Source organism: Tursiops truncatus, chromosome 5 (assembly GCF_011762595.2).
Source record: "Tursiops truncatus isolate mTurTru1 chromosome 5, mTurTru1.mat.Y, whole genome shotgun sequence".
NCBI lineage: Eukaryota > Metazoa > Chordata > Mammalia > Artiodactyla > Delphinidae > Tursiops > Tursiops truncatus.
In genome coordinates, this window is record NC_047038.1 from 108456769 (window position 1) to 108484117 (window position 27349).

General features: G+C 35.9%; 1 protein-coding gene across 5 annotated transcripts in view; it reads left to right on the top strand.

Annotated features, from left to right (window-relative positions):
* LRBA (LPS responsive beige-like anchor protein) overlaps nucleotides 1-27349 on the top strand; it is a 727902-nt gene that overhangs the window by 508478 nt on the left and 192075 nt on the right. For all 5 annotated transcript variants that reach the window (XM_033857307.2, XM_033857309.2, XM_033857305.2 and 2 more), the window contains 2 exons: nucleotides 10825-10940; nucleotides 21498-21610. In XM_033857307.2, coding sequence (XP_033713198.1) covers nucleotides 10825-10940; nucleotides 21498-21610 — 229 coding nt within the window. The remainder of the gene's footprint in view (nucleotides 1-10824; nucleotides 10941-21497; nucleotides 21611-27349) is intronic.

A 27349-nucleotide genomic window follows, 5' to 3' on the forward strand; every position in this document is an offset into this window, starting at 1 on the left:
AAAAGAAAAACAATAAAGAAAAATCAATGCAATGAAAAATTGTTTCTCTGAAAAGGTTAATAAGTGTAATAAATATCTATACCAGACTTATGAAAAAAAGAAGATACAAATTGCCAATATCAGAATGAAAGAAGGGGTATCACTACAGATCCAATAGATATTTTAAAAAATATAAGGAAATATTATGAATAAATTTATGCCACTTAGACAACTTAGATGAAATGGGCAAATTCCATGAAAGAGACAAACTGTCAAATCTCACTAACGAAAATGGATAACTTTAATAACTCTACAGAGGAAATTGAATTCGTAGCTTAAAATCTCCTAACAGAGAAAATTCCTAGCTCAAATGGTTTCACTGGCAAATTCTATCAAATGTTTAATGAAGAAGTAATATAATTTCTGGGAAAACTCTTACAGATAATAGAAAAGAAGGATAAGTTTCCCAAGTAATTCTGTGAGGCCAGCATTACCTGAATTCCAAATCCACAAAAAGACATTACCAGGAAAAGGAAACTAAAGACCATCTTGATTGAAAAGGAAGAAATAAAACTGTCTTTATCAGTATATATACATGACTTAATGACTTAAAATTACCAGGGAAACTGCAAAATTTTTAAAAAGAAAAAAAGCTATTAGAACTCATAAACAACAAATGTAAAATAGATAGGTAGTGGGAAGCAGCTGCATAGCACACAGGGAGATCAGCTCGGTGCTTTATGACCACTTAGAAGGGTGGGATGGGGAGGGTGGGAGGGAGACACAAGAGGGAGCGGATATAGGGATATATGTATACATATAGCTGATGCACTTAGTTATACAGCAGAAACTAACGCAACATTGTAAAGCAATTATACTCCAATAAAGATGTTAAATATATATATATATATATGTATATAAATAGGGGAAAAAACCCTCATAAAAGAGTTTAGCTATTTCGTAGCATATATAATTTTATTCCTGTATACTAGCAATGAACAGTTGGAAATTGGATATATTTGAAAATATATTCTTAAGACTTGTTCACTGAAAACTATAAACACTGTTTAGGAAAATGAAAGAAACCTAAAAATTGAAAGTTGTACTATACCATGTTCATGAACTGGAAGACTCAATAAAAGTAAGATGTTAGTTCTCTCCAAACAGATCTATAGGTTCAAAGCAATCCTATCCAAAATCCTAAAAGGCTCTTTTGAAGAAATTGAAAACCTGATTGTAAATTGAAATGGAAATGCAAATATCTAGTATTGCTAAGACAATTTTGAAAAAGAAAAAGTTGGAGGACTTTATCTGATTTTGACTTAATATAAAATTACATTAACTAGTGTAGCTTGGTAGTTTTGTAAAATAGACTTATAGAGCAATAGAAAATATTAGTGTCCAGAAATAGGCCCATACATAAATGGTCAATTTGATTTTCAACAAAGGTATCAAGATATGTCCATGGGAAAAGATAGTTTCTTCAACAAATGGTGATCAACAATTGCATATCCATATGCCAAAAAAAAAAAAAAAAAAAACCAAAACAAAAAAACCCCACCTCATCCTTTATCTCAAAATGTAACATATGAACTCAAAATGTAACATAAATTAACTCAAATTAACTCAAAATGTAATATAACCTAAATGTAGGTGCCAAAGTAAAACTTCCTAAAGAAAACATAGGAGAAAAATCTTTGTCACCTTGAGTTAGGCAAATATTTCTTAGATAAGATTTTTTAAAGAATCATCAATTGGCCTTTCAAATTAAAAACATTTGCTTTTGAAAGACACTCTTAAGAAAGTGAAACGATATGCTCTAGGCTGGGTTAAAATATTCAAATTATATGTGACAAAGGATTTATATACAGGATATATGAGAAACTCTTACATTTAATTACAAGACAAGCAATCTGTTTTTAAAAAATAGGTAGAAGATTTGAACAGATACTTCAGCAAAGAATAGATACAAATATTAAACACATGAAATGATGCCAAACATCATTAGTAATCAAGGAACTGCCAGTTAAAACCACAGTGTGATCTCATGGCACACCTATTAGAATGACTTTTAAAAACTGATAACAACAAGAGCTAATAAGAATGCAGAGTAACTGGAACTTCACATGTTGTTGATGGGAAAGTCAGCAGTTTTGCGGTTTCATATAAAATTAACCATACACTTACCATACATCCCAGTAGTCTCACTCAAAGGCATTTACCCTAGAGAAATGAAAATATGTATATTCATGTAGTGACCTATTCACAAATGTTTATAGCAGCTATATTCATAGTCACAAAAAATTGGAAATAGCCAACATCGTCCTCAACTAGTAAATGGACGAATTATGGTACATTCAACCATACAACAGGATATACTGCTCAACAATAAAAAGGAATAAGCTACTAAAATACAGAACAAGGCAGATGAGTTTAAAAAGTATTATGCTAGATGAAAGAAGGCAACACAAAAGATTACATTCTGTGTGATTCCATTTATATGACCTTTTGGAAAAAATAAAACTACTTGGACAGAAATCAGATAAGTGGTTTCAAGAGATTGGAGGTGAAGAGGGAGGATTAGTTACAAAGGAGGGTGTGAGGGAACCTTTTGATAACATGGAAATATTTCCTGTCTTGATTGTTGTGGTGTTACACAACTCTCTTTGGCAAAACTCATTGCATTGTATACCTAAAAAAGGATGAATTTTATGCTATGTAAAGAAATCAGTAAACCTGATTTTCAAAAACAGAAAAAGGTAAAGAATGTGAAATCAATATACAGTATCAGTAGCTCTAAAACTATGCTAGTAGGAATGCAAATTCGTATAGTCACTCTGGAAAATTTGCCAGATTTCTTATTAAGTTAAATATACACTTAATTTATGTCCTGTCAGTTCCACTCCTAGGTGTTTACCAAGAGTAATGAAATATATGTACCCACATTCACTTGTAAGCAAATGTTATTCATGTAGTCGCAAACTGAAAATATTTCTAGTTCCATCAACTGTAAATGGATCAATAGATTGCACTACATCCATGCAATGAAATACTACTCAGAAATAAAAAGGAATTGAGTACTGATACATGCAACAACGTGGATGACTCTCAGAAACATTGTGCTGAGTAAAAGAAGTTAAGTACCGTGGGCTACGTACATCATAGCCATGGGCTATGCTTCTACTTAGATGAAATGACTGAAAAATTATGTGAAATTATATGATTCTATTTATATGAAATTGTTGAAAAAACAGAAGCATATAGTGACAGAAAGCAGATCATTGGTTGCCAGGAGCCAGACACTGGGACAAAGGAATTAGCTTTTTGGAGTCTTTCTATGATGGTTGGTTACAGAAATAGGTATATTCAAAACTTACTAAACTACACACTTACGTTTAGTAAATGTTATCATATTAAATTTTATCTCAGCACAGATCATAGAAAAATAGACTCTCTGTATTTAAAATATCTAAGTTACAAAAGTGCTTATTATATACCCATTTTCAAGTGTACCATTATTTAACACGTATGATAAATCAGATTAAAATTTTTAATCATTTTGATAAAAATGATTAGACTTTGCTTTATTATGTCATATTTGTTGTAATTTTTTTCTCTGTTGATGTAAATATCAAATCCATATATTAAGGATTTTGAATACAACACAATTAAAACTTTTATCTTTAACCTCTGGCAAATCAGAGTTCAAATATTAACTTTGTGTATACATATGGACTTAATAACTAGTATTTATATTGTTCAAAGTAACTTAATAACTACTTGAAAAGAATGTTAAAATGCCAAAAAGCATCTCTCACAGTACAGGGAATCGGGAGAGTTTGGGGTTGTACCTCTCTTTCCTATGTGCTGACCAGTTGTCTATGTTTAAATAGCACCATCATCAACTGTTTTCTTTCTTGGTAGGTGTTAATGCTTCATCAGTACAATTTAGTTAACTAATTTAAGAACTAGGAGGAGAGTTAACACTGGGATTTTTCTATTGATTGAAATGTATTAGCAGTAGAAACTTAGAGTTTACTTTTAACATACCTAATTTTGTGTTGATTTTGATTAGTGTTTATTTCAATTTTTTTAGTTAGTATCTTATTACAAATGCAATTGAGATAGAATCAACAAATAATAGGATATTAGCAGGAGCTGCAGTTATCCTAGGCTGGAGGACTTTCTAAGAGGATGCATTCCCATGCCCATTGGCAGTTGGACTCAGTTCTGCACCAAGTCTTCCTCTCCATAGGCTGCTTTTGAGTGACTATATGACTTTCCCCAGAGCAAGTGATCCTAGAGAGAATGACAGAAGCCCCAGTGTCTTCTTATGACCTAGCCTTGATAGTCACATGCCATCATTTCTGCTACATCTTATTTGTTACAAGTGAGTTATTAAATATAGCCCAGGCTCCATGGCAGGAGAATCAAGTTCCACCTCTTAAAGAGAAAATATCAAAACATTCGTGGACACGTAACAGGTTACAACTTCTATGTAAACAGGATACATAAAGAGGCCCTTCTGGTTTATTAGCCATAGTTGCTTTACAATCCCAGTAAAGCTTTTGATTCAATAATTTTATAATTTAATGAGGAATTTCAGGGGTCAGGAGGAAGCAGCTCAGAATGGCATAGTATATTTCCTTATCTTAATAAAAAATTCTACTGATTATCTCTCTTTTGTTTTTAAAGATATATTTATTTATTGGCTACGTTGGGTCTTCGTTGCTATGCGCGGGTTTTCTCTAGTTGTGGCGAGCAGGTGCTACTCTTGTTGTGGTGTGCGGGCTTCTCATTACGGTGGCTTCTCTTGTTGCAGAGCACAGGCTCTAGGTGCGTGGGCTTCAGTAGTTGCAGCGTGTGGGCTCTAGAGCGCAGGCTCAGTAGCTGTGGTGCACAGGCTTAGTTGTGCTGCAGCATGTGGGATCTTCCCGGACCAGGCTTGAACCTGTGTCCCCTGCATTGGCAGGTGGATTCTTAAGCACTGAGCCACCAGGGAAGTCCTTACTGATTATCTGTTTATTTTAAAAAGAGTTTTATGTGTTGTCATACTTAGGAACTCTTTGTAATGTTTTCCCACAGTTAATGAAAGCTGAAAGTCTTAATTTATTAAGTCAGTCAGTTAAATAGATCTTCAGCACTTACAGTGTATCAATCACCCAGTAATGTACAATATAAATATCATCTTGCCCACAAACATTTAAACAAATATGTAAATAAAAGAAAAAACTGTGTAAGTGAAGGAAAGATGTTTTAGGTATTTTAATAGTGGTTAGTGGAGATGGAGTGCTTTGGATAAGATGGTCAGAAATGTCTTCCTATGTGACTTTAAATTTTGATTTGAAGGACTGGAATCAGCTAACCTTTGTAAGAGTGAATAGCATGTGTAGAGGCCCTGAAACTTCGAGTGTTTTAAGGAATGTTGGAAGGCAAGTATCACAGGCACTTAGTGATTTCAGGAAGACAGTGTCAGTTTGGAGGCGGGAACTTATTGTAGAAATCGAAGTAAAATGTATCATTGAAGAGAGACATCTTTTTTTTGGGGGGGGAGTATAATTGCTTTACAATGTTGTGTTAGTTTCTGCTTTACAACAAAGTGAATCAGCTATTTGTAAACATATATCTCCTCCCTCTTGAGCCTCCCTCCCACCCGCCCCCCCCATCCCTCCCCTCTAGGTCATCACAGGAAGAGAGACATCTTGTTTAGAGACTTTAAGGAGATACAATTTCTGTGACTTGGAGATTAGCTAAATTTGGAGGACGATAAAAAGGGGAGGCATCCAGTGTGTCTCCCCAAGTTTCAGCTTGAACTGCTCAGGAGCACAGACTGAGATGGGGAACACTGTAGAAGGAGTACCTGTATGCATCTACCCTCCCATACCCCCCATGGTTGGGGTTGGGGGGCAGAAGTGAATGAACTGAAAAGGAGAAGGTTAGTGTTAGATCTGTTGAAATTGAAACCCCTGAGAGATGTCTAGACTGAAATGTTGAATAGGAAGTTAGATATAAGAAGGTATGGCTAGAGTGCAAATGAAAAGCGTAGTAATTGGGAGTCATTACCATTTAGATGAAATTTGAAGGCTTGAGAGGAAGTGAACTCACCTGGGGAGAGACATAGAATGGGCAGGAGAAATGAGAGCTGCATTCTGAGGAAATGCAACATTTAAATGTTAAGTAAATGAAAGAGAAAAAACAAAACAAAACAAAAACAGAAAGGCCTTGAAAAATGGGAAATCAAGGAAAATGTGATGCCAAAGAATGAGAGTATTTCAAGAAGGTAAGATTTGATGAAAAATCAGTAAGACGTAGACTGAAAAAAGGCCATTGCATGTAGCAACAGCAGTTTTTGGCTGCCAGAGGTTGATTGTTGTGTTTGTCTATTCAGTATCAACAAGTTCTAGTTGGCAAGCAGGCCCTTGAATTTTGTTGCAGCCTTTGGGCTGTCTCTCTTAATTCTGGTTTAGGTGTGAGACTTCTGACTTCTCAGTCAATAGGACATGAGTAGGTAGAGATATTTGGATTAAATCCTGACCTACTACTGTTGGCAAATATCAGGAGAATTAATCCTACTATCACTCGTCTACCTGTAGCTCTTGATCTGGAATATTCTCTGACACTTTATGAGTACTTGACAGTATAAGCATATACACATCAATACCAGTTATAAGCCATAACAACATACTGAACCAACCCAAAGTTTCTACCTACAATATCATTTTAGTTTTCTCTTCACTAGTTTTGCCCAACCCTATCACTTGATTCAGGCTTTTTTTCTGTAAGGGAACACTAATCAAGGAGTTTAACACATAAATAATCAGAGGTTATAACAGCTACCAGGAGATCATATTATCTTGCAGCCTGAAGCTTGGTGTGAAGTACATGGATGAGGTTAGGATGAGCAGAGGTTAGGCCATAGGGGGTGACTGGAGTGGTAGGAGGGCTTTTTTCTCCTTTTATTTCTTGCTCCATGGTCTATACCAGTTTCTCCCTTACATACCTCCCTGCATTTAGAGTGCCTGGGCTTGGGAGCTCCTTTTTTTTTGTTTCCAGACATGCTGCTGCAGCTCTTCAGAGTAGCGCTTGGTGCTTTTGGTAACTTCTGCACTCAGCAACTCCTCCTACAATGGTACAGAGAAGGACAGTGATTTGGGTTTCTGTATCCAAGAGAGCTATAACATATCAAAATTTATGGGATGCAGCTAAAGTAGTATTCAGGGGGAAATTTTATAGCTTTAAATACCTATATCTGAAATACAGAAATGCCTAACATCAGTAACCTAAGCTTCCATCTTTAGAAACTAGAAAAAGAAGAAGAAGCTAAATGGAAAACAAGTAGGAAAAAGTGACTAAAGAAAATTAGAGCAGAAATCAATGAAAAAGAGACAAAAAACAATAAAGAAGATCAATTAAACGAAAGCTGATTCCTTAAAAAGCTCAATAAAATTGACATTCTTTTAACTGCCTAACTATGAACAAAAGAGATAGTATGAATTACCAAAGTCAGAAATGAAAGAAGGGACTGCACTGCTTACCATGTAGAAATTAAAAGGATTAGAAGGAAATATCCTGAACAGCTTCAGCCTACAAATTAAGACAATTGAGATGAGATGGGTAAATTCCTAGAAAGACAGAATTGTCAAAACTGACTCAAGAAGAAATTAAAATTCTGAACAGACCTATAACAGGTCCATTGAATTTGTAATTTAAAAACCTTCCCACAAAGAAGAGTCAAAGCCCAGATGGCTTTACTGGTGAATCTTATCAAATAGATAAATTAGAAAAGATATCAATCTTTCATAAACTCATCCTCAAGACACAGGAAGAAGAAACACTTTCTAGCTCATTCTATGAGGCCATCTTTACCCTAATACCAATGCTAGGCAAAGACATCACAAGAAAAAACAAGCTAGCAAGAGAAAACTGTAGACTAATATCCCTAATGAACATGTATTCAAAAATCCTTTACAAAATATTATCAAACCAAATCCAGCAGTATACAAAAAGGATTATAAAGTAGCCATGTGGGTTTTATCACAGGAATGCAGATTGGTTTAAATGTGAAAATCAATTAATGTTATACATGAAGTTAATAGAATACAGGACCAAAAAAAAGAAAACCCACATCATCATCTCAGTAGACACAGAAAAAGCATTTGACAAAATGAAACACACATTCATGACTAGAAAATCTCAACTGACTAGAAATATAAGGGAATTTCTACAAACAGATAAATAGCAACCATCAAAAACCCACATAACATACACTGTACTTAATGTTGAAAGACTGAATGCTTTTCCCCTAAGGTCAGGAAGGCTAGGATGTCTTCCATTGTCACCACTTCTGTCAATATTATATTGATATATAATGTGTGCTAAGCCTGTGTGATAGGAAAGGAAGGGAAGGGAAAAATCAAAGGCATCCAGATTGGAAAGGGAAATGTCTTTATTCCTAGATGACAAAAGACATGTACAATTTTTGCAATGAAAAGTGTAAAACACGGCTGTTAGAAAGTAAAGACAGACATCAATAAATGGAGACATTCCATATTCATGGATCAGAAGGTTCAATATGATTAAGATGTCAATTCTTTCTCAATCTATAAACTTAATACCATCCCTGTCAAAATTTAGTACACTTTCTGGGAGAAATAGAGAAGCTGAAATACAATGGATCTAGAATTGCCAAAACAGTTTTGAAAAAGAACAACAAAATTACAGAACTTACACTATCTGATTTCAAAACTTACCATAAAACCATAGTAATCAAAATGTGTGCTATTTATACAAGGATAGGCACATAAATTAATGAAACTACATTGAGAATAAAGAAATAAACCCTTGCATTTATGGTCAGTGGCTTTTTAAGAAACGTGCCAACACAATTCAATGAAGAAAGGGTAATCCTTAAACAAATGGTACTGTAATGACTGGATAGTCACATGCAAGAAAATGAACTTCAACACTTACCACACACTGTTCATAAGAATTAAGGTGTGTCATAGACCTATATTTAAGATCTAAAACTAAAAAATTTCTCAAATATAGGATAAAAACTTTATCATCTTGCAGTAGGCAGAGAGTTCACATGTGACACCCAAAAGCATAATTCATAAAAGACAAAAATTGAGAAGACGGATTTAATCAAAATTTAAAATGTTTGTGCTTTAAATATATCACTAAGTATGTGAAAAGATAAGCCACAGACTGAGAAATATTTGCACATCATGTATTTGATAGACTTGTATCCAGAATGTATGAAGACCTTTGACAACTCAATAATAGGACAGAAGCAACCCAATTAAGGTAAAAAAGATCTGAATAGTAATTTCCTCAAAGAAAATAAACAAATGGCTAATTAACACATGAAAAGATGTTCAACAATGTACATTAAAATTATAATAAGATACCATTTTACACTCACTAGAATGGCTATAATAAAAATTTCATACAATAGCAAGTATTGGCAGAGATGTGGAAAATTTGGAACATCATACATTGTTTGTTGGAATGTATAATGGAAGACAATTTGGCAGTTTCTCAAAAAGATAAATATTAAGTCAACAGACAACCTGGCAGTTTCACTCCTAGGAATCTACCCAAAAGAAATGCAACCATAAGTTCAGCAACGACGTGTACGCGAATGTTCTGAGTAGCATTTTTCATAATAGCTAAAAACTGGAATAATTTAAATGTCTATCAACTGGTGAATGGATTTAAAAAATGTGGTATATTCTCTATTCATACAATGGAATACTATTTACAATCAAAAGAAATGAACTGCTCATACATGCTGCCACATTGATGAACCTCAAAACATTATGGTTAGTAGAAGAAGCCTGATGCAGAAGATTACATGATGTATGATTCCATTTATCTGAAATGTTCAGAAACGGCTAGTTCATAGAGACAGAAAGTAGATTGATAGTTGCCTAGAGCTGGGGATAGGAATAGGAATTAACTCTAAATAGGCACAAGGGAAGTTTTAGTGTTGATTAAAATGTTCCAGAATACAATGTGGTGATAATTGCACAACTCTAGAAATTTACTTTAAAAAATCATTGAATAGTACACTTACAAGGGTAACTTTTGTGTTCTGTAAATTATACCTTTGGAAATAAAGCTTGAAAAAAATATGTATCTTGTCCTTAGTAGTAGGAAGAACTGTGACAGCATACTTCTCTGAGATTCTGGGCTCTGAATGTAGTAATTAATCCTCCCACCTATTTCCCACTGCTACTTAGTATTGGTCAGTTGTATCCTTTGTTACTCACATTACATTAAGAAAACAGAAAACTTGGTCTACTATTAGGCTGTATAAAAGAATAATAGTTTCCCTTACCTTTATCCGAACCCACGAATGGACACCTGAGGAGCTGGGATCCTCTTTCCCCTATTACAATGGGTATACAAAAATAATGTTTAAATTTGTAATGTACAAATATGCTGTCTTTAAGAGATGAATATTTAAACTGATAAAGATGTGAATGCAATTTTATGTGTATTACTTAGTTACTATAATTACTTTTGTATCAGTAAGGCAGTGAATTATTAATCATACTGTTATTAATCAACATTTATGGAGCCTAGATATTATAATGGCTTTGTAATGACAGCTTATCTTGATGAATAGAATATGGATAATAGACCTGTGACTCATCCAAATCATTCGTTTAACCATTAATTATAGATTGAAACATCTCCAGCATTCGTTAGTATAACATGAATAGAATGTCTCAGAATAATACAGATGCCATTTTGAACGAGCACAGAAGTCATGATTTATTATTGATCTAATTAATCTTAAGTTTAATTTGATTCTATATCAAATTCTTTTTCTTGCAGGCGTATCTCATTAGCTAGTCCTCGTCAACTTTTTAAAGCTTCTAATATGACCCAGCGATGGCAACATAGGGAGATTTCAAATTTTGAGTACTTGATGTTTCTCAACACAATAGCAGGTAATTTAAGCTCACATGTTGATGTATTTCAAATGATAAATTATTAATAGTGATATGATTAAATTATTTTGAGTATTTGTATAAATAGAGTCATTCCATGTAAAGCTAAAGGCATAAGCAAGCATACAAAGATGGGAAGAAATGCAGTATAGCTAAAGAACAATTAATGGTATAGTATGTGTGTGTGTTTGTGTTTGCGTGTACATAAAATATATATTCATAAAGGTATAATGAAAAAGAAAACTAGAAAGGTACTTGGAGAAATGTACTTGGAGACATTATGCAAGATTTTTTTTGTCAGTTTGAGGAATTGGCAGTCAACTTACAGGGAAACATTTGAAAGTTTTTGAACAAATGAGTAATATCAGAACTGTATGAAAAGTTGGAAGCAGTATGAAGGATAAATTATGGTGCAGAGAGTCTAGGTAGAGAGCAGAAGTTAGGAAGCAATTACATATAAAAAGTAATGAGGGCCTGCATTAGAGAGGTGACAATAGGAATTAAAACAAAGGATTAGATAACACAAGAATTGGGCTTCCCTGGTGGTGCAGTGGTTGAGAATCTGCCTGCCAATGCAAGGGACATGGGTTCGATCCCTGGTCCTGGAAGATCCCACATGCCGCGGAGCAACTAAGCCCATGTGCCACAACTACTGAGCCTGTGCTCTAGAGCCCATGAGCCACAACTACTGAGGCTACATGCCGCAACTACTGAAGCCCACCCACTTAGAGCCTGTGCTCCACAACAAAAGAAGCCACCGCAATGAGAAGCCCGCATACGGCACAAAGAGTAGCCCCCGTTCACCGCAACTAGAGAAAGCTTGCGTGCAGCAACAAAGACCCAATGCAGCCAAAAATAAATTAATTAATTAAACAAACAAACAAAAAAAGATAACACAAGAATTTACAAGGTACAAACCATTTGCCATGCAGACAACTGAATGTTGGGAGTAAATGAGAAAAATGTGTCAGAAAAGACTTCCAGGCTTCTGCTCTAAATCATGAGGAAAATAGTGGTGCAATTAAAGGGAGAAGTCAAAAAATCGATCTAGAGAAAGATGATTTTACTGTGCTATCAAGATATCCAAGAAAAGAATTGTTGGAGTATAGGTTAAGTGAGGGTATTTGGAGCTTAGAGATAGGACGTTGGATTTCATCTGCATAGACAGGAAATCACCAAGAGAGAGAGTTGAGATTACCAAGCCAGGTGATACAGAAAGCAGTGAGGTAAGGTCTGGGGAATGCACTTGAGCATAACAAAAAGAAAGAGGGAAAGTTATTAAGGAAGAGAAGAGAATGACTGACCCCAGAGTTTATAGACTTAATAGGAGGAGAACTAAGGTGAAGCAAATGTCTTGAGATACAAGGGGAAAGGGAGAAAGGCCTTGGCCACTGTATTAGATGTGATGGAGAGGTAAGGGAGAATTAAGAGTGAGTACAGGCCATGACTTTGGCTTTAATATCTCAGGACTTATGGGTTACTTTATAAGGGTTTGTTTTCTTTCTTTTTTTAAAAAAAAATATTTATTTTATTTATTTGGTTGTGCCAGGTCTTAGTTGCGGCACGCTGGCTCCTTAGTTGTGGCATGAGAACCCTTAGTTGCAGCATGCATATGGGATCTAATTCCCTGACCAGGGATCGAACCCAGGCCCCCTGCATTGGGAGTGCTGAGTCTTATCCACTATGCCACCAGGGAAGTCCCTAGGGGTTTATTTGCAAAACAAGCAAAATAGTTTGATTATAAGGACTGAATGGTTCGCGATTAAACGAGAATATTAGATGTAGATTACAGTTTTCTTGTGTAATAGTAAAGAGAGGGTGAGTTAAGGCAGTGGAGAGTAACTATGAAAGAGGAAGAGAGAGGAAAAGTAACAATTCACATTATGAGGGAGACCTGTTCAAGAGCTCAGGTGGAAGAATCATACCTCCCAGAGAGTAAAGACACTGTTGGAAAAGTGGAGAAGAGAGGGCGTAGTACGAAGAATTGGAAGTTCAGGGCTTACACTGAAAAAGTCTAAGATTCATCAGTTAGGGAGATACTCATCTGAGGGTCCATTGAGGGAAAGGAATAAAGAAAGTTTGAACAGTATGTGGAATTTAGTAGGGATTGTATAACTAGAGACTGAAAGGATTTTTAAGTAATAATGAGAGATAGGGAACTTATGTAACAAGTTTAAATGGACATCTTTTGTACATGATAAATCAATTAACACCTAAATTGAATGCAGTGTAATAATTATGGACAGCATTTATGAAATGGTCTACTCTCAAATAACTTCTAGTGTGCCTATAGTGTCTTTTAAATATATCCCCTGTATATTCTCTTTAAAGAATAGAATCAATAATTTGTTTTGGATGGTTTTTACATACACTAGAGGCTGGGGTGGAGTCTCATGTTATTTAATATTTCTTTTACAGTGTTATCTGTGATACATATAGGTTCTCATGATATCTGGCACATTTCCCAAAAGACAGTCACTAGGCGTTCAGTAACTAAATATTGAATTTAACTTACTTAATAAAAGTCTGTTTACAGTGAGCAGGTACGTACTCTTTTTTTCGTAGGTACAATAAACTTGATTATTTAAGCAGATAGGCTAAGAAGAGGATTTTACTGTTTACTAACATCTCAATCAGGAAAATGTGAGAGAATGGAGACATCAAAATAGACTGCTTTTTGTTGTTTAAGTTTGGTTATTTTTTTCTGGGAGAAGTTAAAATTGACAGAAATATGTAATGACATAAACACTTCTGAATTAAAATTGTCCTAGTTATTCATGTTTCCTAAGACTATTTCCAGGTCAATCAAGGAAGAACTCTGTTATTCTAATAGACCTCAAGCCCATGATGAATACAGTGAAATAAAATGTTAAAAGCATCAAATCAGGTTGTAGTCCTTGCTCCGCTCCGTCCAATCGGGGGACTATTTACCCTCTGCTCCCAGGTCTCTCAGGCAGCCACTCCCATGGGTACATGCCCAGAAGCTGCTCCTGCCCCACGCTCCCTCCCTCTGCCTTTCACTTCCCAGCTGCCAAGATCTTGGAAGCTTTGAAGCTCAACAGAGAAGGCAAATTCATTGAGAACAGTCTGTAAAGTGTCAAGCAATATCCAGATATTACCAGCACTCTGCCTGTCCCCTGCCTGAACCTGGGATTCTTCCATGGAGTGAGTGGTCCTAGGTCCTACACTGGCATTGCTCATTTGGTTGATGAAGACATATTGACAAAGTTGTTGTTGGTTATTCCCTTTTGCATTCTCACTAGCAATGCAAAAGAGGGACTGTTTCTCCACACCCTTGCCAACAGAGTATATTGTCAAGCTTTTGAACGTTTGCTAATCTGGTACCGCAGGACTGCCTGCTTGCTGAGACCCTGTGTAAAAGCTCCATACACCCTGGTATTGAGCTTTCCGAGGAGGTAACAGTATTCAGAGAGGGTCTTGGTGCTCCGACTGGGTGTCAGGCCTGTGCCTCTGAGGTGGGAGAGCCAAATTCAGGACATTGGTCCACCAGAGACATCCCAGCTCCATGTGATACCAAACGGTGAAAGCTCTCCCAGAGATCTCCATCTCAAAGCTGAGACCCAGCTCCACTCAACAACCAACAAGCTACAGTGCTGGACACCCTATGCCAAACAACTAGCAAGACAGGAATACAACCCCACCCATTAGCAGAGAGGCTGTCTAAAATCATAAGGTCACAGACACCCCAAAACACACCACCAGTCGGGGTCCTGCCCACCAAAAAGACAGGATTCAGCCTCATCCACCAGAACATAGGCACTACTCCCTTCCACCAGGAAGCCTACACAACCCACTGAACCAACCTTAGCCATTGGGGGCACACACCAAAAACAACAGGAGCTACAAACCTGCAGCCTGCGAAAAGGAGACCCCCAAGCACAGTAAGTTAAGCAAAATAAGAAGACAGACAAACACAGAGCAGATGAAGGAGCAAGGTAAAAACCCACCAGACCAAACAAATGAAGAGGAAATAGACAGTCTACCTGAAAAAGAATTCAGAGTAATGATAGTAAAGATGACCCAAAATCGTAGAAATAGAATGGAGAAAATACAAGAAACGTTTAACAAGGACCTAGAAGAACTAAAGAGCAAACAGACAATGATGAACAGCATAACAAATGAAATTAAAAATTCTCTACAAGGAATCAATAGCAGAATAACTGAGGCAGAAGAACGGATAAGTGATGTAGAAGATAAAATAGTGGAAATAACTACTGCAGAGCAGAATAAAGAAAAAAGAATGAAAAGAATTCAGACAGTCTTAGAGACCTCTGGGACAACATTAAACATACCAACATTCGAACTATAGGGGCCCTGGAGGAAAAAGAGAAAAAGGAAGAGACTGAGAGAATATTTGAAGAGATATTTGAAGTTAAAAACTTCCTAATATGGGAAAGGAAATAGTCAATCAAGTCCAGGAAGCGCAGAGAGTCCCATACAGGATAAATCCAAGGAGAAACACGCCAAGACACACATTAATCAAACTATCAAAAATTAAATACAAAGAAAAAATATTATAATTGGCAAGGGAAAAACAACAAATAACATACAAGGGAATCCCCTTAAGGTTAACAGCTGATCTTTCAGCAGAAACTTTGCAGCCAGAAGGCAGTGGCAAGACCTATGTAAAATAATGAAAGAGAAAAACCTACAACCAAGATTACTCTACCCAGCAAGGATCTCATTCAGATTCAACAGAGAAATTAAAACCTTTACAGACAAGCAAAAGCTGAGAGAGTTCAGCACCATGAAACCAGCTTTACAACACATGCTAAAGGAACTTCTCTAGGCAAGAAACACAAGAGAAGGAAAAGACCTACAATAAAAAACCCAAAACAATTAAGAAAATGGTAATAGGAACCTACATATCGATAATTACCTTAAATGTAAATGGATTAAATGCTCCCACCAAAAGACATAGACTGGCTGAATGGATACAAAAATAAGGCCCGTATATATGCTGCCTACAAGAGACCCACTTCAGACCTAGGGACATAAAGACTGAAAGTGAGGGGATGGAAAAAGATATTCCATTTAAATGGAAATCAAAAGAAAGCTGCAGTAGCAATTCTCATATCAGACAATATAGACTTTAAAATAAAGACTATTACAAGAGACAAAGAAGGACACTGCATAACGATCAAGGGATCAATCCAAGAAGAGATATAACAATTGTAAATATTTATCCACCCAACATAGGAGCACCTCAATACATAAGGCAAATGCTAACAGCCATAAAAGGGAAATCGACAATAACAAAATGATAGTAGGGGACTTGAACACCCCACTTTCATCAATGGACAGATCATCCAAAATGAAAATAAATAAGGAAACACAAGCGTTAAATGATACATGAAACAAGATGGAATTAATTGATATTTATAGGACATTCCATCGAAAAACAACAGAATACACTTTCTTATCAGGTGCTCATGGAACATTCTCCAGGATAGATCATATCTCGGGTCACAGATCAAGCCTTGGTAAATTTAAAAAAATTGAAATCATATCACGTATCTTTTCCAACCACAATACTATGAGACTAGATACCAATTATAGGAAAAAATCTGTAAAAATTACCAACACATGGAGGCTAAACAATACGCTACTTAATAACCAGGAGATCACTGAAGAAATCAAAGATGAAATCAAAATATACCTAGAAACAAATGACAAAGAAAACACGACAACCCAAAACCTATGGGGTGCAGCAAAAGTAGTTCTAAGAGGTAAGTTTATAGCAATAAAATCCTACCTCAAGAAACAAACATCTTAAATAAACAACCTTAACCTTACACCTAAAGCAATTAAAGAAGAACAAAAAAACCCCAAAGTTAGCAGAAGGAAAGAAATCATAAAGATCAGATCAGAAATAAATGAAAAAGAAATGAATGAAGCAATAACAAAGATCAATTGAAAGCTGGTTTTTAGAGAAGATAAGCAAATTGATAAACCGTTAGCCAGATGCATCAAGAAAAAAATGGAGAAGACTCAAATCAATAGAATTAGAAATGATAAAGGAGAAGTAGCAACTGGCACTGCAGACATACAAAAGATCATGAGAGATCTCACCTCATATAGGTGCCATTTTATTGGCACCTATATGCCAATAAAATGGACAACCTGGAAGAAATGGACAAATTCACAGAAAAGCACAACCTTCCAAGACTGAATGAGGAAGAAATAGAAAACATAAACAGACCAATCACAAGCACTGAAATTGAGACTGTGATTAAAAATCTTCCAACAAACAAAAGCCAAGGACTAGATGGCTTCACAGGCGAATTCTATCAAACATTTAGAGAAGAGCTTACACCTGTCCTTCTCAAACTCTTCCAAAATATAGCAGAGGGAGGAACATTCCCAAATTCATTCTACGAGGCCACTATAATCCTGATACCAGAACCAGACAAAGGTGTCACACAGAAAGAAAACTACAGGCCAGTATCACTGATGATCATAGATGCAAAAATTTCCAACAAAATACTAGCAAACAGAATCCAACAGCACATTAAAAGGATCATACACCATGATCAAGTGGGATTTATCCCGGGAATGCAAGGATTCTTCAATATGCGCAAGTCAATCAGTGTGATAAACCATAATAATAAATTGAAGGAGAAAAACCATATGATAATCTCAATAGATGCAGAAAAAGCTTTTGACAAAATTCAACAGCCATTTATGATAAACTCCCTCCAGAAGGTAGGCATGGAGGGAACTTACCTCAACATAATAAAGCCCATATATGACAAACCCACAGCCAACATCATTCTCAATGGTGAAAAACTGAAACCATTTCCTCTAAGATCAGGAACAAGACAAGGTTGTCCACTCTCACCACTATTATTCAACATAGTTTTGGAAATCCTATCCACATCAATCAGAGAAGAAAAAGAAATAAAAGGAATACAAATTGGAAAAGAAGTAAAGCTGTCACTGTTTCCAGTTGACATAATAGAGAATCCTAAAGATGCTGTCAGAAAACTACTAGAGCTAATAAATAAATTTGGTAAAGTAACAGGCTCAAAATTAATGCACATAAATCTCTTGCATTCCTATACACTAATGATGAAAAAAATCTGAAAGAGAAATTAAGGAAACACTCCCATTTGCCATTGCAACAGAAAGAATAAAATACCTAGGAATAAACCTACCTAAGGAGACCAAAGACATGTATGCAGAAAACTATAAGACACTGATGAAAGAAATTAAAGATGATACAAACAGATGGAGTGATATACCATGTTCTTGGATTGGAAGAGTCAACATTGTGAAAATTACTATAGTACTCAAAGCAATCTACAGATTCAGTGCAATCCCTATCAAACTACCAATGTCATTTTTCACAGAACTAGAACAAAAAATTTCACAATTTGTATGGAGACACAAAATACCACGAATAGCCAAAGCAAATCTTGAGAAAGAAAAACAGAGCTGGAGGAATCAGGCTCCCTGTCTTCAGACTATACTACAAAGCTACAATAATCAGGACAGTATGGTCCTGGCACAAAACCAGAAATATAAATCAATGGAACAGGATAGAAAGCCCAGAGATAAACGCACCCACATATGGTCACCTTATCTTTCATAAAGGAAGCAAGCATATACAATGGAGAAAAGACAGCCTCTTCAGTAAGTGGTGCTGGGAAAACTGGACAGCTACATGTAAAAGAATGAAATTAGAACACTCCCTAACACCATACACAAAAATAAACTCAAAATGGATTAAAGACCTAAATGTAAGACCGGACACTATAAAACTCTTAGAGGAAAACATAGTAAGAACACACTTTTTTTTTTCTTTTTTTTCTTTTTTTTCTTTTTTTTTTGCGGTACTCGGGCCTCTCACTGTTGTGGCCTCTCCCGTTGCGGAGCACAGGCTCCAGACGTGCAGGCTCAGCAGCCATGGCTCACGGGCCCAGCCGCTCCGCGGCATGTGGGATCTTCCCGGACCGGGGCATGAACCCGTGTCCCCTGCATCGGCAGGCGGACTCTCAAGCACTGCGCCACCAGGGAAGCCCTAAGAACACTCTTTGACATAAATCACAGCAAGATCTTTTTTGATCCACCTCTTAGAGTGATGGAAATAAAAAGAAAAATAAGCAAATGGGACCTAATGAAACTTAAAAGCTTTTGCACAGCAAAGGAAACCATAAGCAAGATGAAAAGACAACCCTCAGAATGGGAGAAAATATTTGCAAATGAAGCAACTGACAAGGGATTAATCTCCAAAATTTACAAGCAGGTCATGCAGCTCAATTTCAAAAAAAACAAACAACCTGATCCAAAAATGGGTAGAAAACCTAGATAGACATTTCTCCAAGGAAGATATACTGATTGCCAACAAACATATGAAAGGATGCTCAACATCACTAATCATTAGAGAAATGCAAATCAAAACTACAACGAGGGGCTTCCCTGGTGGCGCAGTGGTTGAGAGTCCACCTGCCGATGCAGAGGACACGGGTTTGTGCCCCGGTCTGGGAAGATCCCACATGCCGCAGAGCGGCTGGGCCCGTGAGCCATGGCCGCTGAGCCTGCGCGTCTGGAGCCTGTGCTGCACAACGGGAGAGGCCACAACAGTGAGAGGCCCGTGTACCGCAAAAAAAAAAAAAAAACTACAATGAGGTGTCACCTCACACTGGTCAGAATGGCCATCATCCAAAAACCTACAAACAATAAATGCTGGACAGGGTGTGGAGAAAAGGGAACTCTCTTGCACTGTTGGTGGGAATGTAAATTGATACAGCCACTATGGAGAACAATATGGAAGTTCTTAAAAAAGTAAAAGTAGAGCTACCATACGATGCAGCAATCCCACTACTGGACATATACCCTGAGAAAACCATAATTCAAAAGGAGTCATGTACCACAATGTTCATTGTAGCTCTATTTACAATAGCCAGGACATGGAAGCAACCTAAGTGTCCATCGACAGATGAATGGATAAAGAAGATATGCCCCATATATACGATGGAATATTACTCAGCCATAAAAAGAAACGAAATTGAGTTATTTGTAGTGAGGTGGCTGGACCCAAGGTCTGTCTTACAGAGTGAAGTACGTCAGAAAGAGAAAAACCAATACCGTATGCTAACACATATATATGGAATCTGAAAAAAAAAAAAAAAAAGGTTCTGAAGAACCTAGGGGCAGGACAGGAATAAAGACGCAGACGTATAGCATGGACTTGAGGACATGGGCAGGTGGAAAGCTAAGCTGGAACGAAGTGAGAGAGTGGCGTGGACATATACACCAAAGGTAAAATAGATAGCTATTGGGAAGCAGCCGCATAGCCCAGGGAGATCAGCTCGGTGCTTTGTGACCACATAGAGGGGTGGGATTGGGAGGGTGGGAGGGAGACGCAAGAGGGAGGAGATATGGAGATATATGTATATGTATAGCTTATTCACTTTGTTATAAAGCAGAAACTAACACACGATTGTGAAGCAATTATACTCCAATAAAGATGTTTATAAAAACAACCAAACATCCAATCATAAGGGAGGCTTAGATACCAAGAATTTGTGTCGAGAGCTACTGTAATACTCAGCTGTATATTGATTTGATATCCGTATATATTTGAGAACAGGAAGAGAATGGAGATGATAGAATACACTGTAAGAAAGGAATTCAACCAGTATTAATATCCTTGTTTGCCTTGTAATTTAGCCATAAGAGTCTGTTCACATTAAATCTAAGTAAAAATAGGTTATAGACTAGTAAAATCGTGGAGTCAAATGCCAACATTTTTACTACAGAAACAATGATGTCATCTACCATGCTGCCTCCCAAAGGGGTAATATCCAGAAAACTGCTGTTTCTACGTGGATGGGCTACCTCATTCTTTGTTTTATTCATATTTTTAGTAGACCTGAATGTGTCGTTGAATGTCATTAGTTTAGAAGAAGCATAGAAGAGTATGTGGCAGCATTTGGGAATGGAGTAAGCAACATCTATGATGCTGTGCATTATGTTCAAAGGAGCATAGAATTTGAAAGCTGTCACAGAAATTTCAGAGTTATTAAGAGCAACCTGGTGATTTTACAGTTGACTGTGAATGCCCATAGGGGTGAAGTCACTTGAACTTGGTTGATCAGTTGATTGGTTGGTTGATTAATTAATGGCAAAGAAAGGATTCTGGTTTTGAGAAACTCTATGAGATTGCAAATTGTTTTTTGAATTCTTAATGAAGATTATTTTATTTGGTGCAGGCTTTTAACTAATAAAAAATAGTTGTGTAATTTATAAGATGTGGGTACAGAGTATGTGGATTTGAATGTAGTTCAACCATTAGTAATTGCATGATTTGGGGCAAGTTACATAAACTTTTGTGCCTCGGTTTTTTTATCTGTAAAACGAGGGTGATACCAATTTCATAGGGTTATTGTGAGAATTAAATGAAATCATGAATGGATAGCACTGGGAACAATGTCTGGCACTCAAAAATTGTTGTTCTTGTTACATTTAGTATATGAAATGTTTATCATTTCATTCTTCTAAATTAAGAATGACTTTTTTTTCCTCTTCCAGGACGGAGTTACAATGACTTAAATCAGTACCCAGTGTTTCCCTGGGTCATTACTAATTATGAATCAGAAGAACTGGATCTTACTTTGCCAAGTAACTTCAGAGATTTGTCCAAGGTAATTTCTTAGTAATCATCTGAAATATCACTATGTTGAATATAAAAATTTTCAAGTGATTATCTTTATTTTCACATCATATTTAAAAAATATTTTTAATATTATTATAACTTTAATATATTTGTCTTTTAAATGTATTTTCATTATTCTCAAATTTAAATTAGAAAAATTTAATATACATGGTAACCTTGATGACAGTTAAAAATATTAACAGTTATATTTTTTTCTTCATATACATTTAAGGAGATATTATTCCCAAATATCAACTTCTTCTAAGGGTGTCAGTACTTGATAAAAGATACGAAGAACATCATGGAAACTTCTCACCAGCTCTCTTGTAAAAAGAGAAGTAACCCCACACTGTTCTGTGTCTCCTAAGTGATTTTCCTCTACCTTTTGCCCTTCTCTGAGCCATTCCTCACTACAACAGAATGGATCCTCTTTCAATGTAATTTTTTTTTTTTTTTTTTTTTTTGCGGTACGCGGGCCTCTCACTGCTGTGGCCCCTCTCGTTCCGGAGCACAGGCTCCGGACGCACAGGCTCAGCGGCCATGGCTCACGGGCCCAGCCTCTCCGCGGCATGTGGGATCTTCCCAGACTGGGGCATGAACCCGTGTCCCCTGCATCGGCAGGCGGACTCTCAACCGCTGTGCCACCAGGGAAGCCCTAAATGTAATTTTGAATTCCATAAATTCAGTGCTTAAACCTTTCTTGACTTATCACTGCATGCAGAATGAATCTTTCCCAACTCCACAGTTTGCTTTCTCTGCCTTGAACGTTCATCTCCTTGCTCTGTGAGTGGCTGACTGTCTCAGTCCTTTAGGAACAACACGTCTTTATAGAGACCATTACTGATTCCTTCCTTCCTCTCTTTCTTTCAGAGCACCTAAAATATCATGCATTTTTACATATCTTTCTACCTACTTGTTTTGGTTCTTCTTGTGTGCTCCACTAAAGTTCATAAAGATAGAGTTCTTGTTTACCATTATTTCTCCCTTGCCTAGTATAGGACCTGCCATTCAATAAATGTGTTAAATGAATTAAATAATAAAATATACATGACATTTCTCCCAAGTTCTAAAAACTTGTTAAAGTTAGTCTGTTTTTAATTTTAAAATATGAAACATGTAAATAACAAAAACTACCTCTAATTTACCACATATCAATAAGGAATAATTATGTTTTATGCACACACACACACACACACACACACACACACTGGTTTTTCTATAAGTATATTCTCATATCATCAGGTATTCTTTAAGAATTTTCCTTTTCTGTCCTGAATTATCAACAAACAGAATATCCTGAATCCTTTTTCACTTTTAAAGGAGAGTTTTCATTTTCAAAAGAAAGCCCTGTTTGCACATTAACTATCAGATATGGGATTAATGTGTAGAATATATAGAGAACTCCTAAAACTCAACAACAAAAACCAAACAACCTGATTCAAAAACGGGTGAAGAATTTGAATAGACAATTCTCCAAAGAAGTTATACAAATGGCCAATGAGCAGATGAAGAGGTGTTCAACATTACTAATTGTTAGGAAAATGTATATCAAAACCAAATGAGATGCCACTTCACAGCCAGTAGGATGGCTTTAATTAAAAAATAAATAAATAATCATAAAATAACAAGTATTGGTGAAGATGTGGAGAAATTAGAGCCCTTGTGCACTGCTGGTGGCACTGTAAAATGGTGAAGCTGACGTGGAAAAAAGTATGACAGTTCCTTCAAAATAAAAAATAGAATTACCCTAAGATCCAGCTATTCTACTTTTGAATATATACCCAAGAGAAATAAAAGCAGAGACTCGAAGAGGTATTTGTATACCAATTTTAATATTTATAATAGTATTATTTACAATAACCAAAAGATGGAAGCAGTCCAAGTATCCACTAATGGATAAACAGAATGTGGTACATATATACAGTGGAATATTGTTCAGCCTTAAAGAGGAAGGAACCTCTGACACATGCTACAATATGGATGAACCTTTAAGACATTATGCTAAGTGAAATAAGCCATTCACAAAAGGACAAACACTGTATGATTTCACTCATGTGAGGTATTTAGAGTAGTCAAATTCATAGAGACAGAAAGTAGAATGGTGGTTGCCGGGGCCTGGCCGGGGGGAGGGAGAAATGGAGACTTCAATGGGTATAGAGTCTCAGTTTTGCAAGATGAAACAAGTTCTGGAAATGGAAGGTGGTGATGGTTGGCCAACAGCCTGAATGTAATGCCACTGAACTTATACTTAAAAGTGGTTAAAATGGTAAGGTTCATGTTATGTATATTTTATAACACTTAAAAAACAAAAACAATAAAAAGGCCAGTAAGGGGAGAAAAAGAGGTAATTAGTAAACTAGACACAAAATAGAGGTTTGAAAAAGCGCCTGCATGTTTCTGCTTTTACTTTTCTTTGATCACCTTGAGAACAACATGCCCAGGTTAACTAGTGGGAGGGTCAGGACTGACACCTGGAGGATGGCTGAGCTGTGTGAGCTGAGGCCATCCTACACGAGCCAGCCCTCAGCTGACCACGAACATATGAGCAAGCACAACCAAGAGCAGCCAACTGTGGCCCAGATCAGCAGAATTTCCCAGGTGACCCATTGACTATGAGAAATAATAAATGGATAAATGTGTTTTGGTTTTTTTTTTTAAAGGAAAGCCTTACTTACATTTAGGTATTGTACTTGTTCTAAGACCCTGTAGTATTTCACTGGAATCTGTAGAGCTCTCTTGTCTAATAAATGAGGACTGTATTAGTTTGACTTGTGTAGTGAGCCATGCAGTAGGTCAATAGTAAAAACTGGACAGCTTTTTAATTCTCAGACTATTATATCCTACTATCCTTTATTTGAATTTTATGTAAGTGAAATTAAAGATCTCATTTTTCATTAAATTGTTAAAATGTAAAATTTGCCTCACAAAATAAATATATAACCTTTCTAGACATCTAGAAGAATTGCCTTTTTTTGTTTAAGCCGAGTCCTTCAGTTTGGACTTCCATTTAAGCACATAACTTATTAAGATGTTTTGTGCTCTAGAGGACTTTTTGTAGGCTCTTTAAGATGCAGTGAGTAGTTGGATGGATTGTGGACAAGGTGCATGTTTATATCTTGGTGGAACAGTAGCAATGGTGCTAAGTGGGAGGCTATTTGGATTTTTCTGCTATGGCTGTATTGCTCTCTTCTGCCATCACTGTACCTGAACAAGAACTCCCATAACCCTATCACCTCGTCTTACTACTTCCTTGCCAAAAGCTTCCGTTCTCTGACCCTCATCTTTGTTCTCTATTCCACTAAAAATCTTACATGACCAGAAGAAATCCTTCAAAACAATTTTTTTAAAGTAGGTCCTATGAATTTTTTCATTATGAGAATCCGATGAAATAGTATCAGCAAAATGCTGTTACTATTTGCCAAGTAAACAGAATCTTTTATTCAAATTGAATCTTATTTGTATGTTGCAGCTGTTTCTAAGGAACTTGCCAAATAGTTTTGCTAGGTGTGTAAAACACTGTTTTAATTCATGTCTTTATAACTTATCTTCTGTATGTGATAAATAAGGTTATTTTTATGCCCCACTAGACAAGCAATAGAAATTTTGCTTTTTTTATTTTATTAGATTAAAAGTAAAAAGGGGCTCAAAAGCCAAAGCAAAAGAGTTATTTTCATTATTCTCTATCTATAAATGTCCATATCCACTATACAAAGACATAAAAATACCACTTTTGTGATTTAGTGTGTTTAATTGTAGTAGTATCCATTTTTATATTATAAGAGATTTTGTGAAAGAGTTGTATTTTGTGCTGAGGAAGGAAAATTTATAAAGAGTGTTTTCAACACTAGCTGAACAGCACTTAATTGGCTAGCCAACAGTAGTGCGATTATCAGAGCTGGGGAGAAGTAGGGAGCTCTAATACTCAACCACATAACCTACAGCATCTCCTTTCCTATAAAGCAGCAGTAGTTCAAATGCTACAAAAGTCATTCAAGTTCATGAAAATGGAATTCTGCTACTACTAATTGTTTTCATTACATATTCATGGAAATAAGTGAGTTTGGAATTAACTGAATTATTTTAAGTGAAATAAGCATATCAGGTATTTGATACATGCTTTCCATGTATAACATTGTTTACTTTATAAAATGTGTCTCATTCCTATTGGTATTAAAATCTGCCTAATGTTTACAGTATGATTCCATTTTGAAATATCTGTTTATATACATATTTTCAGGAATGCATCACATACATAAAATGAGCTATATCTGTATGAAAAACGATTATAATAGAATTATATTGAAGTTTGTCCCATAGTATACATTTAGCAAACATTACTATTTGTGTAAATAAACTTGTGAAATCAAAGGAAACGTGTGCAAAGCTTAATTTAAAATATAAACAGAGCTTACCCTCCTTCTTAAGATAATATAGCCTGACTAGCTTTAAAATGCATTGAATTATTTATGTGTGTTTATGTCCATTTAATTTTCCCAAAGCTGGTTTTCAGAGGACTTTTAGTAGCATTGATACAATTTTATTTGGTAATCTCTTCCATGTTGCACAGGGAATTCTCTTTTGAAGCTGAATTAATGTAATCAACACCCTTTCTTCTGTATTATGTTTCTGATCATTCTCTTCAAAAAGAAAGTCTAAATGGGGCAGTGCAAAAAAAATGTCTAGTCTGAAAATCACAATGAAAATTTAATATTTCCTTGTATTGAGAAACTCCTCATTTAACATAATGGTTTAATTTATTCCTTTAAAGCTGAAAAAAGTAGAGATCAGTTTTGAAGTTGATTTTTTTTCTCCACCTTCCCTGTTGTTTCATCACTAGTCTGAAATTCTGACTGATGAGAAGACAGATCTAACCATGCATAAACTTTGAAGTGACATTAATCCATATTTTACAAATACACACTGATTTTTATATTTTGACAGTCTCCTTGGAAGAGATAAGAACATTTTTTTTGTCTTTTCTTTATAAGAAGTTATAATTAGGACAAGAATATATTTACAAAATGTCATACCATAAAAACAAATTATGATGGCTGAGTGTTTCAGTACCAGGGCTTCCTTGGTGTATTAGTAAGATTTTTTTGTGCTATTGTGATTTATTTATTTTTTTCCTTAGTAGGAGATTAATTGTGTAAGCCAGTTTTCTAAGGAAAATCAAGATAATCAGGTACAATCATTTCTGTTCTAATTGATCAGCAGTTATTTTGGAATATGTAATGTATATACCTGGATACCTATTCCAAAAAACAAGTATGTTGTTAGATCGAAATGGAACCATCCATTTCCAAGTGAAATCTTGCAAATGAAAACTCAGCTGTAAATTTCAGAAGGTAGGAACATCTCACTTTATTACTGTTAACTAATGTTTATTAAGGACTTAGTATATGCCAGGCTCTTATTTAAGAATATCACACGTGTTAATTCTTTTAACCCTCACAAAGACCTTCTAAGATTGGTAACGTTATTATTGTCTTCACAGGGGCAGAAATTGAGGCACCGTGGGGTTAAGCAAGTTGTACAAAGTCACACAGCTAGTGGATAGAACCAGAATTTAAACACTATGCAGTTCACAAGTAGCATTTTAAAAAGGGAATGGAATAGTATAGCATTACATTAAAAAAAGAAAGCAATGTGCATCATGTACGAATCTTCTGCTTGACGGGTGTGTGTGCATGTGCATGTGTGTGTGTGCACGCGCGTGTGTGTGTGT